The following is a 17346-nucleotide window of genomic DNA, read 5'->3' as shown; positions in this document are numbered from 1 at the left end:
CCCTTAATTTCTATTTGGTGGTTTTAATCAAGTTTGGCAACTGCAAGTGAATGATTCGGTCATTTTCAACAACATTTTTCTAAATTAATATCATATGGGAAGTAATAAATTTTGAAAAAGGTTAAAGGTCAAATCACTTAATAATCCTTTTTGTTACAAATATGAAAGTTAATCGAGTTCCTTTGTTTTGGTTAATAGTGAAGTTTTACTTGCCAACATATCCAAAACTGTTTTTTATTCACTATTCTTTGGTCTTTGAATAGTGGTCCAAATGAGATGATCTCAGAAAAATATACAGGATATAGAGGACATAAAGTAAAATATCTACAGAGCTACTATCAATCAGAATTATAACTTGAAATAAAAAAACGGTTATGTTCTACATGAATTTTTAAAAATGAAAATCAAAGTCCTGTAGTTATAATATTGGATTTTTTTTATCCTTCTGGACAGGATGTCATCTCTCAAACCCCTTCCCCTTCCTATCCCCTCCGCCCCAAGGCACAAAAACTTGGTAACTGCTTATTTGACTAATTAAAGAAGGAGATGTGTTATCAACTGGAAAAGTTTATATCTGGAGATCTGTGGGTCTCAGGACAACCTCGAAAAGTTCCCCTGCATTTGTGGCTTAAGCCTCTGTTCACAGAAATAGGCTACATCCTTGCTGGTTCTGGTAGACAAGAATTGAATTGGGCAGCAACTTATAGTCATACAGCCCTTTATTACAAAAAACTATAAATATTTGCTCATATAACTTTCATAGCAATGCTATGAGGTATTTAATACAAATACTCTCTCTATTTTACAGATTAGGAAATTGAGGATCAGAGAGGCGAAACTACTTGCCTAAGGTCACACAGTCAGTTTATGGCAGTGCAAGGATTGGAACCCAGGCATTCTGACTCTAACTTCAGTTCTCTGATAATCAGTCAGAATACAGTTAAACCTGAGTTGCATTTCCCAGTTATTGGTGAAAAAACCAAACAAATCAATAATCTATGAGCCTTAATGCCTCACTAAATAACAGATTAATAGGAAGAGTAATACTGATGCTCCAATTTCAGTACAGTAAATAGCCTGACTTGACCATGTCTAAATGATATTACCTACAGAAAAGGCAAAAAATTTCCTATTCATCACCTACATGACTATGAGATTTATGTACTTTGAAAGTTTTCTGTTGTTTATTACTGACCAAAAAACATGTTCTGGTTGTTTTTAGAGACAGGCTATCATTTTATTTGTTTGTTCATACATTCATTCATTCATTTAGTATGGACCTATGACATCAATGGTGAAGGGCCTTCCCTTTACTAACACCTACTTGCACCTAACCTGCAACTTTTGGTCTATGAGAACAGGGGAGGGGCGGCATGGCCAGCATACAGACTTGCCTGTAGCCATATAACTATTATGTATCAGAAATGAAACTTGAACTCAGGTATTCCTTACTCCAAGGTCTGGTCTCTGAAAGTGCTTGGGGAAATTAGGATCCCCTTTGAAATTCCTGTCTCAGATGTCTGCTCTCCAGAAGCCTCTTTGGTGAAGTCCTTGGTGATCCCACAGTGAAGGATTAGGTTGGGAGTGTCTACCTCCCCCAGGAAATGGTGTCCACTAGACATAAACAGTGTTCTTCTGATGACTTATCTCAGACCTAGCAAGAGCAAGGAAAATGTACTTCCATTCCTTTTCTGCCAAGTGGGGATCCTATAATGTGGAACACCACACACACTTTTGGACCGGATGGATAGGAAGGAAGAAAGGCAGGACGGAAGGCAGGAAGGCAGGAAGGCAGGAAGGCAGGAAGGAAGGAAGGAAGGAAGGAAGGAAGGAAGGAAGGAAGGAAGGAAGGAAGGGAGGAAGGAAGGAAGGAAAGAAAAAGGGAAATAGCCTTGGCCCACAAGGTAGAGACATTCTGGAGTCACCCTTGGGGACATACTGACCATTAAGCAGCATAACCCTGGGAAAGCAGGGCTCCCTTCTGTGAAACAGCCTCCAGAAGCTTACATTGCCACCACCACCAACACAAGCAAGTGACAACTGATCTTTGTCTTTACAAAAATGAAAACTTTTTTTTATCTACTATGCCACAGTGCCTCTCAGAAAACCATATAAACACTAAACAATTAAAACAATATTCAAAACAGTCAAAAGGTAAAAAATTTAAATAGTCCCTTGAAGGAACATAGGTAACTCTCAATTGTCTGTAATAAAGGGAATGGGAGGCACAGAAAGCCCACAGTGGTGGATAATTAAAATCAACAAGTTTTTTCCCTTTGGCTTTGTGAGTATAAACTCACTAATTCCGAATCTGTAATGATTCAAACAGAGGCATGACCTTTATAGTATCAGCAGAAACAAAAAAGCTTCTAGGTAATCACCAATGATGAACAGGAGGACAATTTCAAGAAATGTTAACTGTCTATCCAGGAAGACAGAAGGCAGTATGGCACAGTGGAAAGGGGAGTGGATTTGGAGTCAAAGAGACCTCAGTTCAAATCCTGGCTCTGACACTTTTACATATGTAAATAGGCAAGTCACTTAATCTTTCAGGGGTTTGGTTTCCTCATCCGTGAAATGAGCAGGTTGGATTAGGTAACTTGTAAGGTGCCTTCCACATTTAAATGCATGATCCTGTGATTATGCCACATTCTTACTCTAGCTTGAGAATATTTTACATACTTGAAATTGATCACAACTGGATTTCTATCCAATTATTATATGACAGACTTTTTACTAATCCATTCTGACCTTCTCCCAAGTAGTCTGAATTCCTGAGTTTTTGGAGTGATAAGTAATTTGGTTTTGCTTTGTTTCCCTAGCAAGTTTACCTTCTAATTATCTTTGTTCTAGGCCAGTTACAGAGGAGAGAAAGAGAAGAGGAAACCCAGGAGTGTGGTTAGGAATTGACTGCCCTGGATTAAAAATCAGGCCCTTCCCACCCCCTCACCCATGAACAAAATTGGGCAGTGGCTACAAAGTCATTTGGATGGAGAACTCAGAGGCCAGAGTTCTTCTGTTCCCCTTTAGAAGGAAGGGGATAGTTGTAAACCATCCCACAGAGCTCTCTTTTAATGTTTATTAAGTTATTCCCATTCATCTCTGGGGAAGAAATCTGTTTCAGTATACCCTATCCTTCAATCAGCTTGTTCTTTCTATAAATCTCATTTCATTCACTCCTGGTATAATTTAACCACATTTCTCCATTTTATGTCCCTCGTGATGACGGGAGGGAAAAACACAAATTATCACTCTATATTTCTATGCCAGTATAAGGGATAAGGACACTATATGTATTAGGAGCAAATGATATAATACAATGTGGGAACCCTTTAAAAAAACAAATATGAAGTGATACACAAATAAAACCTCTGGAGCTTTCTAAGTATTTATGAGTGACTGTTGACATAAATACTAAGACCACTTTTAAAACAACACACTGGAGCATTGCTGGCCTTTTATTTCCTTTTTTCACTCCAAAAACTTTTGTCTTTTTTGTGATCAAATGCCTAATCTGACTTCTCCATCTATTTAAATCTTAATAGTGCTATCTCTTGATCCCCAACTGTCTAAAACAACCCCATTCCAAAAAAATGGCTTATCCAGTTTGTTTCCTTTTTACCCTCTCCTGTTTATATCTCAAATTGTCCCCATGTGCTAATTACAAACTCTTCTGATTTACTCATGAAAACCAGACCTCTAGAGTAAGCATCACTGCATCACCTTAGTCTCAGATATTACATATTTTGGAAAGTAATAAGATGACATTTCTTTTTTTCTAAGTTTTTATAATTTAAACTTTTCCCTAACATAGAACGGTCTTCCCTAATTCCCTCAAATAGTGTAGCTATTCTAAATTCATAAAATTGATCTGCCTTTATCATATGATTACACTGAAACTGCACCATATTTAAAAGACTATTTATAAAGTCCTTGAAAACGGTGATCTTCTTTATATTGTTCATATACATTATAATGTTCATATACTTTCACTAGAAGGAAAAAGATAAATCTCATAGAAATAATTGTAATGTTTGATGGATGAGATAATAAGTAATGTAAACATTTTGTAAAAAGTATTAGAATAGTCTTGGTCCCTTACATATGGTTGTATTTGTTTTTGACAAGACGGTCACAATGGTGCTGACTTTAATTTGGTCTTGCAAGGAAATCATGAAAATATATCATCTCATCTCAACTGCTTAACAACGACTTGCACGTTATAGTGGTGGTGACCACAGCAGCAGCAGCTGTAACAACAAGAAGTTTAAAGTTTGCCAAGTCCTTTACAGATGTTGCCTCATCTGATCCTCACAACAATCCCATGAGGTTAGGTGTTATTATTATCCCCATTTTATGGATGAGGAAACTGAGGCTAATCAGTTAAATGACTTGCCTAGGGCCATATCACTAGGAAGTATCTGAGGCCAGACTTGAACTCAGGTTTTCCTGATTCCATTTCCATCACCCTACACCCTGTGCCATTTAGCTGTCTCAGCAGAAGGATGAACTAAATGATTAACTAACGGCAGCATATTTTTAAATTTATACTTTACTTTATTGTTTACAAACAATGTCCCTCACAACAATCCTATGAAATAGGTTCTTCAGCTACCATCACCCTATTTTACAGATGAAAAAACTGAAGCTCAAAGAAATGAAATGATTTGTCCTTAGTTACACAGCTACGTAAGGGACAGAGTGATCTGAACCCAGGTCTTCAGACTTCCAAGTATAATGCACTTTTCACTATAGTAGGCTGATTCTATGATTTTAATAACAATAATAATATGATAGTAATAAAAATCATACTAGCTCACCTTCATATAGTGCTCTTAGGTTTACAAAGTTTTTTACAAATATAATGTCATCTGATTCTCACAACAACCCTGGGAAATAGGTGCTATGTTATCCCCATTTTACAGACAAGGAAACTGAGGCTAAGAGAAGTTAAGGGGCTTGCTGAGGGTCACACAGGCCGGATATGAACTCTTAATAGATAAGCTGCTCAATGCTGGGTTCATTCAGTACTGCAAAGCTGAGTGTTTTTAATGTTACTGACTGATAGCCACGTGAAAAGGATGGCGAACTCTCTGTTCCAGAATCACAGATTCAAGGCAGGAAATCTTGATCCTATTATTGTAAAGGCCTACAGAAGCAGCTCTAGGGATTCAGATGAAACTGTACCAAGGCAACAGTATCACCAGCTAGTCTTCAACAATAATTCCTCAAAATAAGCTTCTTGTTTCTGATAATGCAGTTGTGTCTCTTTTTCAGCAAAGTAGCATGGGGGGAAGGGGAATCCAACAACTTCATACTGGAATCCATTTGGATTCCAATCTACATTCAGCCTACATTCAGACTTCCAAGTATAATGCCCTTTCCACTATACTAGGCTGATTCTACAATTTAATAACAACAGTAATATGACAGTAATAAAAATCATATTAGCTATTAATGAAGGCTGATGATAGTAACATGGCAAATGACAATAACTTACAACAACTATTCTTTAAAGATGTTTCCCAAGTGCACTTTTTTTATAACAACTGTATGAGTTAGGTAGTACAACCATTATTATGCCCATTTTATAGCTGGGGAAACTGAGGCTCAGGGAAGTATACAGGTCCTGAAGTAAGTCTGACCCCCAAGTCTGCTGACCTGAAAGGCTCTTACCATGCTGACTCTCCCACCAACACAGCTGTGCAGTCGTCTATACTGTCCAGAATTGCTACTACCAACATTCAAAATGAAGTGGATGGTCTATAGGCAATGTAAGTAAATTTTAATAATTTCATTTTTCAGCTGTAGATGCATGACCTCAAATACTCTGTCAATTAAGCGTTATGCTGGTAGGCAACAGAAACGTCTTAATTTGGAGCAAAGAAACAAAGACGGAGAGATTTAAGAATTGTAAGGGAACTCAGAGATAGTCTAGTCCAAGCCTTCCTTTCATAAAAGAGGGCAGTGAGTACTACAGTCTGTGACTTATTCAAGGTCACACAGAAAGAGAAGAGGCAGAATAAGAATTCAAACTCAGGTCCTTCTCAGATTCTAATTCAAGAACAAGATCCCCCAGGCATATAACTTAAAAAAGAGACCAGAATGTCTAGTGGCTAAACCAGAATTCAGGAAGTACTACTAATAAATAGACACAGAATTCATGAAGTTCTACTAGTAAATAAATAAACACTGTGTAGTTTCCCCTTTGGGTCTTACATGTCACTGTTAGGCTAAACTTCATTTAGATGCCAAGGGACCAGACTGTGCATAAAGGGATGAGCTCTGCCTGCTGGGGAAGTGAATAATTACCATGTTAAAAAAAAAATCCCTGGACTTGTTTAAGTAGTGTAACTGTACTTAAGAAACGAGTTTTTCAAGAAGGAGCTGTTATTCATTAGTTGATTGTCAATATAAAAAATACGTGCTATTTAGTCATTTCATAAAGAATGTCAAGAACTAAATAATCAAGCATTAGGTTACAAAGTTGAAAAGTTAACACAGCAATACACAGTGTTTGTATTAGTGCTTTAAGTAGGTAAATTAAATTGAAATGTGTCTCTTAGGCAGTCATTGAACAGGCAAGATGAGAAATAAATTGAGCTTCACATATGCCTTTAAAATGTCCTAACAACTGTGTCTGTCAACACACGGATTCTTTTCACTGTCAATTCACCACACATTCTGCAGACCGTGGGCCTGCAATTATTTCATTTCCTTTCTTGGAAATGTAATTTCCACTTACTTTTGTTGAATAAAAGGCAGACAAAAGGTGTAAGGAGTTGCAGTATTTTCTGATTAAGACTATCTGTGTAATATGGTAGAGGAAAAAAAAATCTATACACACACACTGAAGCATTTCTCAGAAACTAACTTGTCTCAGCCCAGTGGCTTTTGTGTCTGGATATCGGTTCCAATGCAGCCAGATTGTTGATGCCAAATTAGGTGTTAAACAAATTTAAACAGAAAGATGAAGGTTGAGCATGAATCATCTTTCTGTCTAAATGATTCCAGTCAAAAAGGGTGGGAAACATTCCTGGAGGGGAAAAAAATGTGCTTTTGGAAACACAATAAAATTAGCTAAAACTGTAAGTCAGCAAAGGTCTTTCATTCTGAAAAAGGGTGGGGGGAGGAGACAGGGAGATAGAGAAAATGTAAGAGAATGTAGCAGTGGGAAAAAAATACCACTTGGCAAAAATAGATCCAAATTGAATTTCCAGTTCATTTGTCCAGGATTCACCCTTTGAACTAAGTAAGACAGCATGAGCTACAAAAAGAGGGTCCTTTCTCGCCTGGTGGAACAGGAAATCAGAGGTTTAATTAACCATGATTACAATATTCTGCTGATCTGATTTGTCTCACCTACTTCCTTTTCTTTAAGTGACAAGCCAGATGACATCCTGGCAAGAGAACTGAAGCAAAACTGTAGACTAATTTCGAAAAGAGGCTGGCATTGTTAGAAAACAAAATGATCTTCTACCGGATCTGTTGGAAACATAGACTTCTGTAGCAGGATTAACTCCCTGAAGCTGACAGTGGCACTTTGAAGATCCAGGTCTGTTGAACCACATCTCTTTACCTAATCTATTTTCTCTTTTGGGATAGCTCAGTGTTCTCTGCTGGTAAATCTTTCCAAAGGTTGGAAAATGAGGATGTGAAAAGAGACATTTTAAAACAGATCTCTTGGACATCTATCTAGTGTCTTCTTGAATTGGTCAGGCACCAACTTAAGATGGGTGAATTAAATATATAAACCCTGAAAAAATGATTAAATCTCCTAAGACGGGAAATATAACCTAAGACAAGCTAAGCTGTTTCTTCACCCAGGATTTTTAAGGTCAAGCTTTTATCTGGAAGAAACTGGCTACTATTCAATTTAAGGAAAGGAATTCACCTGGAAGATGTACTTTCCATCAGCCCTGAATGGCATCATTCCTTGAAGGGACTCAACCAAGCAATTCTTGTCTATCATTGGAACATGACTCTTCAACTGAAGAAAGAGGAGATGCTACAGGAAGCAACTGTATAATTTCAAGGACTTATTGACTATCTAGAGTACTTTCCAGAAAGGAAAAAAAAACACAAACAAGAGTAATAAATCAGTAATCACAAATTCTGCTACATACTACAGAAGAAAGAGCATCATTACTTACTGAAATGTAACCTTGGGACTTGTGCTTCCTTCCAGTTTATGAGGCCCTCCACCTGGCTCAGGTGTTTTGGGGGCCGGGCTGTTGAATTCTGCCTCCAGAGTTTTCTTGTTCAATGCAGTTTTTGTTACACTGGATACAGAACCCAACACTGGCATGGATTTGGACTCTGAAGTGGCTAATATCCCCGTTGGACCTTAAAACCAAACACATACCTACAGTTTAACAATTGTGGGTTATGCTTGTGCATAGGGTATTGAAAAATAGATTAGCTGAAAATGCCTAGGGCTGGTCAAATTAGGTTTGCTGTATATAGAACAGCTGAAATCTCAAGGACATTCTGAAAAAACATTCCTATTGGAAATCCGCTCTACTTCTATGGTTCTGTTGCTTTTAAGGTGTTGCTGAGGGACCAACTCCAGGATTTCTGTGTTGTCCTTTGGAAGTTCACCTGGGCAATTTCCCTGAGCAGAGTCTTGTGAGTTTACTAACAGCCCTCCTTGAAGCAACCCTATATCCTTCAAAACCTTGATTCTTCACATAACACAGCTCCTCATTTTTAATGGAAAAGGGAAAAGACTTCAAAAGGTTCTTTCAAAAGGCTCATAAGGCTTCTCTAACATTAAACAGCTTTCATAAAACACTTCCATTTTCAATGTGAATGAGAAGTAACTAGATTTGTTTCCTCTTTACAAGGAGACAGTGGGTGAAGAAATTAAGAGATAAATAAAGAGGTCTAGACTTTTCTGATCTCTAGCAAGGTATTAAAAAACTATAGGATTTAGTTTAGTTGGTTATTATAATTATTTTTGCATGCATTATTATTAATATTTATTAAGCATCAACATGGGGCATTTCTAGCCTTATGTTAAAGGATGCAATCTAGCTGATTCTCCTCACAGCAGGACTTGAGCCTTTGCTTGTTTTTGTCCCTGAAAACTTGTAAAATCCCTGGACAGGCCAGATCCACATCACAAGAATATGGGCAAGTACCAGCCTTTGTAGAAAGCATGGCCCTTTCCTTCTTTATCTTAAACAGAGAGTAGGAGTGAATTAGGTGAGGTAATTAAGTATCCTGATTTCCCTTTGCCTTTCAGGTTGTGGGCATGAAAATAAAGAGATGGTATTAAGGTCAATAAAAGAGTGAATATAGCTAGAAGGAGACTGACTTAATCTGCATTTCTCTTTCCCCATTTCTGAATACACTAGTTCCTGCTGCTCATTCCGTAACTGAAGCCTTATTAAGGAGGAGGGGGAGTAGGCGAGCCCTTGCTTTTCCTACATCTAAAAAGAAATAAAAAAAATACATAATGGTTAAGTTGGACTTTTCTTCATCCTGTATAAGCTTCCCAATGTTTTTTGAGAGGCACTTGCTGCTCTCTGAAAGACCAATTTTGTAGACCAAATTACTAGGTAAAATGTGGGAATGACAATTAGAGCCATATGAAGTGTTTTAAAGGAAAATACATTTTAACAGGCCACTGGAGGAGACCAGCTGCAACTTAGGATTTGGGTCCTACTAGCCTCAACCCTGCTCCCAGCTGCCTTAACTGTGTACTTCTTATTATAATCCTCCTGTTTTCTGCCTGTCACCTTACATTTGAATATATCTTTACCTTTCCATGAGCTTTTGTGTGTGGAATAACACACTGTACATAGCCATATCCACTTCCTTCTCACTACAGACAAACACACCTGTCAGGATATAATCTCAATAAGTTCCTCCAACTGCTTCTAAGGGATGGAGGGAGTTCAAAGAGCCCTTTTTCTTCTAATTCTCACCATGCCTGTAAATTTGCTTCTGACATCTCTACACAATTAAAAGCAGGTTTCATAGGATGCAGAGCTGACTGGGATCTGAGAGATGACCCAGCCCAATCTCCTCACATAACACAGGAGAAAACAGGAATCCAGAGAGGGCAACTGACTTCTCCAAGGTTACAAAGTAAGTAATAGTGCTGGAATACAGACCGAGGTCTTTTGATGCCAAGTCTGGCATTAAAGCCACTGTACAAGGAAATCTCTTCTTCTTTCCACTGCATTTATATCTCCTCACTAGCACACTGGAAAAACTTTTCGTTTCTACTGAAAAAACAAACAACTTTCTGCGAAGCATGTTAAATGCAATGTTTGTCTTTCTGACACCTCTTCCATGGTTGCTTTTAAAAAGTCATCATCTTGCCTACATAGCAACATGGAAGGCAAGAAATTCGGCTAAAAGCTAACAATCTTGCTAACAGCTTATATGAGTGATAGTCACACTCAGAAGTAGCAATCTAGCTGTACTTCATTCAGATTTCAAAGACACTCCTAGGAAGGGAGTAACTGTAAGATTTTGGAATTCAAAAATTCAAGGAGTATTCAGTTAGTATAGTGGGTTGGAGGGGAATAAGACAGTTACTGGAGTAAAACTGACTTTGAAAGCATAACAGTAAGTTAAGCAAAATCCAAGATGAGAATCTCAAAAGTAAAGGGTAGAGATACAGAGCTCAACAAACTTCTACATTAGCCAGCAGAAGAGGCACAGGTGTGTTTTTTCCCCAAAGTACAAGGTACTTTTTCAGCAACTGATCAAACATCAAAATATTAAATGTTTCCCTATGTTTAAACTCCATTAATTTAGTTTCTTTTAGAAAAATCATTAACAGCAGTAAAACTGGTAAAGAAACCCAATGGGAATAACTGCTTTCATGACAGAAACAGGTTTCTTTCCCTCTCTGATCATCTCCTCCTTTTGGAAACTCTTCTCTGGGTTTTTCTCCTCCTATCTGTCTGACCACTCCTCAGTTTCCTTTTTACTCCTTGCTCATCATCCATTTCACTGTGGCCCATCCTCCATTAAGCTGTCAAAGTAATCTTCCTAAAATGCTGATCTGACCACATCACCCCCTATTCAATAAACTCCAGTGGCTCCCTATCACCTCCAGGATGAAACAGAAAATCCTCTGTTTTGAGGATTTTTTCAAAGCCCTTCACAACCTGTCCCCCTCCTATCTTTCTCCAGTTTGCTTATACCTTACTGCCCTCTACCCCCTCTGTGAGCCAGTGACACTAGCCTCTTGGCTGTACATCTCCAGATTCTAGACATTTTTGCTGGCTGTTCACCATAGCTGAAATACTTTACCTTCTCATCTCTGCCTCCTGTCTTCCTTCAAGTTACAACTCAAATCCCCTCTTCCTGATCCTCTTCAAGGTAAATGCCTTCTCTCTATTGATTCCCTCTAATTTACCCTGCATAAATCTTGTTGGTACAGAGTTGTTTGCATGTGGTGTCCCTCCCCTTGCCCCCCATCCCCTCAAGCTCCTTGAGAGCAGGAACTATCCTCTGCTTTTCTTTGTATTCCCAGTGCTTAACACAGTGCCTTGCACAGCATAGGCACTTAATAAATACTTACTGATTTATCTCGCTCCCCCTAATAGTAGGTGTTTCCCAAGGTTGTCTCCTAGGCTCTCTTTTCCTCTCCCCCTACACTCCATCTTTTGGTAACCTCATGAGCAACCATAACTTGAACTATCATCTCTAAGGCAGCTAAATTACAGATCTCTACATTCTGTCCCAGCCTCTCCCCTAAGCTTCAGCCTATTGGATGTCTCAGAGGGAACTCAAACTTAGCTTCTCCCAATTCAACTTATTATATCTCCCCTTAAACCCTCCCCCCTTTGGAACTTCCCTATTTCTGTCAAAGATGCCGCCATCCTTACGGTAACCTCAGCATTATTCTTGACTCCTCACTTTCCCTCACCCCACATAGCCAGTCAGTCACCAAATCTTGTCACTTCCACCTTAAAAACATCTCTTGCACCTGAGCCCTCCTTGCCAATGACCTGACTGCGTGACTACTCTGTTTATGCTTTTGAAGCCCTACCTAAGCTGGCCTCAACCTATCTTTCTAATCTCAATGGATATAACTTCCCCTCCTATTCTGTACAATCCAGACAAACTGGCCTTCTCTCTCGGTCTTACCACATATGACCACCTATCTTTGTACTGGCCATCTGTCATGCCTGGAATATAGTCCCTCCTTAAATGCGTCTCACAGAAACCCTCTCTTCCTTCAAGAGGCAGCTGAAGCACTATCTCTCACATGAAGCCTTTCTTGATCACCCCAACTTCTAACTCTCCTCCTTCCCAAAATACCTTGTATTTAACTACTTTGCATTGTATTTATTTTATATATTTGTATATGTACTACATATATTTACGTATGTACTTGTTATCCTCACCATTAGAATGTCAGATCCTAGGAATGCAGCTATCGTTTCATTATTTCTACCTGTATCCCCAATACTTGGCTCAGTGCTTAATACATAGCAGGTATTTAATACTTATTGATTGATTTCTTATTCTTTTAGAATTTTAGAACTTTTATGCCACAATAAAAGATATACAGTTGTACACCCATCTCCTTTTCATGAAAAAAAAATTAGGTTGGTTTTTTTTTAAAGAGAGAATTACATTGCAATTTGACTTGCTTAGAATGAATCATCTGTTTGATCAAACCATTATGTCCAAATAGAAGATGACCTCTGATAGAGATGCTGTTGAGGGGATTCAGGCTTAAGATAATGGTTGGACCAGACAGTCACTGAAGTTCCTTCCAACTCTGACATTCTAGAATTGTAATTAGAATTATTTTGGATTAGATAAAAGCTCAAATTTTCAACATAATCTGTTTACTTTAATTTTTGCTTTCTCAAACGTCTAAATGCCCTGATGATTTCAACTCTCATCCTGTAGCAACTATGATTCACTGAACACTTAAAAAAAATTCAGAGAATTTGCAATAGGTGATGGTTAATCTCTTGTGTAGCAACAACAAAAAAATCTTAAAGGCTGCTTCAAAGTCTTAAGAACTGAGGGTTTTTTTGTCTTTCATTCTATGGAATCACAAATTTTAGAGTTGGAAGAGACCTTAGAAAAAGTCTATTCTAATATCCTCATTTTACAGATGAGGAAACTGAGGCTTAAAGAGATAAAGTGAATTGTTCAAAGGCATACTGTATTTCCCCTAATCAGCAAATTGGCCTAATGCCTTTAAAATAAGACCTGACTTGTAAAACTTTAATTTATGTAAAATGGTTATATCATTTTTCAATATGCGAGGTAGATATGCAAAGTGTTTCTATATCTGGGTTAGTCGAATCATCATGGTGCAGTGAGAAATATTTGGAATCCAATGTCCTGGGTTCAGATGAATCCTGTCCTGCTACTTACTAGTCATGTGACATTGGGCAAAGAACATCATTTCTCTGAGTTTCTGTTCTTTGTCGGTAAAATGAAGTTAATAAAACTTACATATTACTAGGTCAAGATTATTTTGAAGATAAACATGATAATATATGGAAAGCACCATATAAATATGAGTCATTACTAGTAATAATATTAATAACAAAATGTTAGAGCTAGCACGGACTTTGGAGACTGTCCAATGCAATTGCTCCATTTTCCTGAGGCAGAGAGGGAAATGACTTACTTCTCTGGGTCTTAACTTCCTCACATGTCCATCTAATACTTCTCACTCACATTAGAAAATTCATTCAATAATTAGGAAGAGATTACTTTATATTTAAAGAACTAATTTAAAGACAGATATACAGAAACTGAAGAGTAGGACTGTGAAGAATTCAAACCAGCTTACTACTGCTATCTGGCTCTGCTGTCACCTTTCTGCGCCGTAAAATTCTTTCTAACTCAGTTTCACTGGTTTCAGTATCAAGAGATTTTAAGTTTCTTGAACTAGCAGATGTGTTAAGTGTCTCCTAAAGTAAAAACAAAACAAAACAAACAAAAGATTAATGTCTTAATACAACACAGAGAAATTTATAAATTCAAACAACAAAATCATTACCAGAATTCAAATGGAATTTAGAAACAAAACATAAATATCTGTCACAGAACCAAAAGAAAAAAAAAGTGACGTGAATTCCACTGAACGTCGTGAGGATTTCTTTTTCCTATGACCTTTTTAGGAAGTTAAAAGATGCTACTGAAGATGTAGATGATAAGTTTCATGTGGAAAGAAGACAACAACTGTATTTCTTTATGAACTACTTCCTACATGAAGTTCAATAATGGAAAAGTTCTGTACATCAATGGTTCAATTTCTGATGTTTGTGGAGCCAATGTGGAAGAGAACAAATATGATGAACTCACCTTGGAGAGAAGCACATCTTGACATGGCAGCCATGTGCCATGGAACCCAAATCCTTGTGGTACTTGAAAATAAAAACTGCAGCTGATCCTTTAAACACAATGACTGGATTCATGGCTGCTCAAAGCAAGTGGAGTTATTGCTGAAGGAGGTCTATCACAACCTCAAACTGGCTACCAGAAGAGAGGTTGCATCAAACACACCATGATTCAGGTGAGAATTGGAAAAAGAAGCAATATAGCTCTTTGGGAGGAGCCGGGGGAGAGGGTGTTAGGGGATGAAGGAAAGAAAGAAGGTGGTCTTCATCCCATTTTTCCTAATGGGGCTGATCTAGAGTATATCCAAAGACCAAAAGATTCTGGAAGAAGTAGAAGGTACAAAAGTTGTCCTTCCCACCATCAGGGCTTACTGTGGCTTCAAGGAAGACAGAGAGGACCTAGTAACTCTAAGATCCTTTGGTCTAATTCCTCTGTAGGGAGATTTCTGAATGTAGATCAATGGAAACATCCCAACAAACAGCCATTAAACACACAACCACACAACTACACACACACACACACACACACCTCCTACTGTTTTTCCTTACATTTATATGTAAGAATGTATCCCAAGATGACAAAAATTGAACCCATCAACCCATGTTATTTTTCACGTCATGCCTATTGTTTTCTACAAGTAGCTTTCCTCACCTTTGTTACAGGTAAGACTTCTAAAAGCACAATGCTGACTTGATAATAGTGAATACTAAATTTTGCATAATTTATTTACCCAAATGGTAATTCTTCATCACTTGAAATTTCTAGTGCTAAAGTTCAAATGAAGTTACTATCATCATCATTGGTTGATCATGACATAAGTCTAGCCTTTTCAACCTTGAATTAAGCACAAGCTATTGAACATCCCCGTTAAAAAAAAATAAACCTTATCAAACATGAAATTGCTTATAAAATTAAATGGTCAGAAATTTCAAATTGTGCAGCTATTTTGCCATTCTGGTTAGAAATTTTTTCATTGCTTAAAGGGATCAGAATGCCAACCCACTGGCAAACCCAAACCAAGTTAATTAATGAAGAGTTCATGTTCTTTTTAGATGCATGATTTGAAAGATGCTGACTTCGGAGATGCTTAAGCAGCAGCCATTTTCTAATTTTTAAAAGAATCTTGTTTCAGGAAATATCTCTATAGATTTAGTCTATACTTACTACCAAAAAATCCAGAGGGTGCATTTAGAAGAATATCATATCATACCATACACCACTTTGTGTAGGTCAAAATAATTACCATGTGCTGATTATGACAGGCAGTTTCACAGGAAAGACAATTCACTTTACTGCATATATATATATATATATATATATATATATATATATATATATATATATTATATATATATATATATATATATATATATATATATATATATATATATATATATATATATATATATATATATATATATATATATATATATATATGTATATATCTTTGCTCGTAGACTAGTCTCTTGATCCCCATCTCCACTCCCAGTTGCCCTGTACGTGTCATCTTCCTCAAATAGAATGAGAACTCCTTGAGGACAGAGATTGTTTTGCTTGCTTGTACTTGTATCCCCAGCACCTAACACTATGAACCTAGAACATATCAATTGATTAATAAATGCTCTCTCTCTCAAACACACACACACACACACACACACACACACACACACACACACACGCGCACGTGCGCACACGCACAAACAAACCTTTATGTCATCTACAAATCTGATAAGAATGCTATCTCTGACTTCATCCAAGTCACTGATTTTTATCTGGATCACAGAAACATTCTCCCACATTAATTCTTTTTTAATATCTGAGTTACCCCCACAAAATTCAAGGCCTGAGAATTTCATTTCCTAGTAGACTCCAGATCTCTCAAAGCCAAGATCTTTTCCTTCATCAAAATGCCAATACATTTGGTTTAACTAAGAACACTAAAAAATAACAATACTAAATGAAAAGAGATGTCATTATATAACTCACATTTGTACTTGGGAAGCAATTAAAGAACATCAAGTTTTTTACTTGTTACTCATCTGTAATACCAGGCAATTAATAATACTAATAAATATTTGTTGACTTGACTTGAAATTGTAGACTCAGAGAGCCAGTAGGGCCAATCCTCTCACTCTACAGATCATAAATTTACCCTCTGAAAATGTCATTTCTTTAACTGAAAAAAACCCTTGACATCTGACAGTGTAAAGTGGCTTTCAAGTGACTTAAAAAAAGATTTTTTGGTTTTCAAAATTCTTATAATTCAATGACAAATAAATTCAGTGACAATAAATGTAACTTTAAAAATTATGTAGAAATGAGCTTGGGGAAATGGTCCAAGTTCATACAGAAGCTTTAAAAAATAATTTGCTCTCTGTCTGTCCTACTCAGAATGGAGCTAGGCTCCTCAAATTCTCTCAAATATGCACCTGCCAATAATCCATGACCTGACTATGAGCAGCAGGCCTGAATGCCACCATGCTTTTCACAGCCAAGGACTCACTGCATTTCAAAACCTAGACCTCTATGGCACCATCTGATTAGCAGAACCACAGCTTTCCCTTTTGCCCTACATTGTTCAAGGATGTTTATGACCATCTTGGCCCAAAAGGATAAAACACTATTGGGCTTCAATATTTACTGCTTCCCCTTTCAAGGAAAATCCATGTCTTCTGTACACTTTTTCTCCTTCAAAGGAAGTTTAAAGAACTGAAAGAACATGACTACATAAAAGGTGTGATTGCAAAGCACTAGCATTAATGAGCTTGGAACTGGGGTAAAAAAGTAGTTTCTAGTCAGATTTTATGAGAGCAGCCATTTAATAATAATGGAAGATGGGCCTGAGGACAAATAGGAGCAAAAAGTATAAAACCTGGTGAATGTAGCATTTCCTAGCGATAAAGCTGGCCTGAATGTACACACCACGTATTCTGGGAAGGAGTTCTTTAAACTAATAAAGTGATTTATCTTCTGAAGATAAAAAATAATCCTCAGCCTAGATGTTGG

The 17346-nt window shown here is 37.4% G+C and overlaps 1 protein-coding gene across 1 annotated transcript in view; it reads right to left on the bottom strand.

Annotated features, from left to right (window-relative positions):
* Positions 1-17346, bottom strand: part of SHTN1 (shootin 1) — a 116743-nt gene that overhangs the window by 10524 nt on the left and 88873 nt on the right. Inside the window, 2 exon segments of the mRNA XM_020988167.2 lie at positions 8154-8346; positions 13790-13910. Coding sequence (XP_020843826.1) covers positions 8154-8346; positions 13790-13910 — 314 coding nt within the window.

Source organism: Phascolarctos cinereus, unplaced genomic scaffold (genome assembly GCF_003287225.1).
Source record: "Phascolarctos cinereus isolate Bilbo 61053 unplaced genomic scaffold, phaCin_HiC Scaffold_3;HRSCAF=262, whole genome shotgun sequence".
In the NCBI taxonomy this organism is placed as follows: Eukaryota; Metazoa; Chordata; class Mammalia; order Diprotodontia; family Phascolarctidae; genus Phascolarctos; species Phascolarctos cinereus.
The sequence above is the reverse complement of the archived record's forward strand: the minus strand, read 5'-3'. Positions and strand labels throughout refer to the sequence as shown.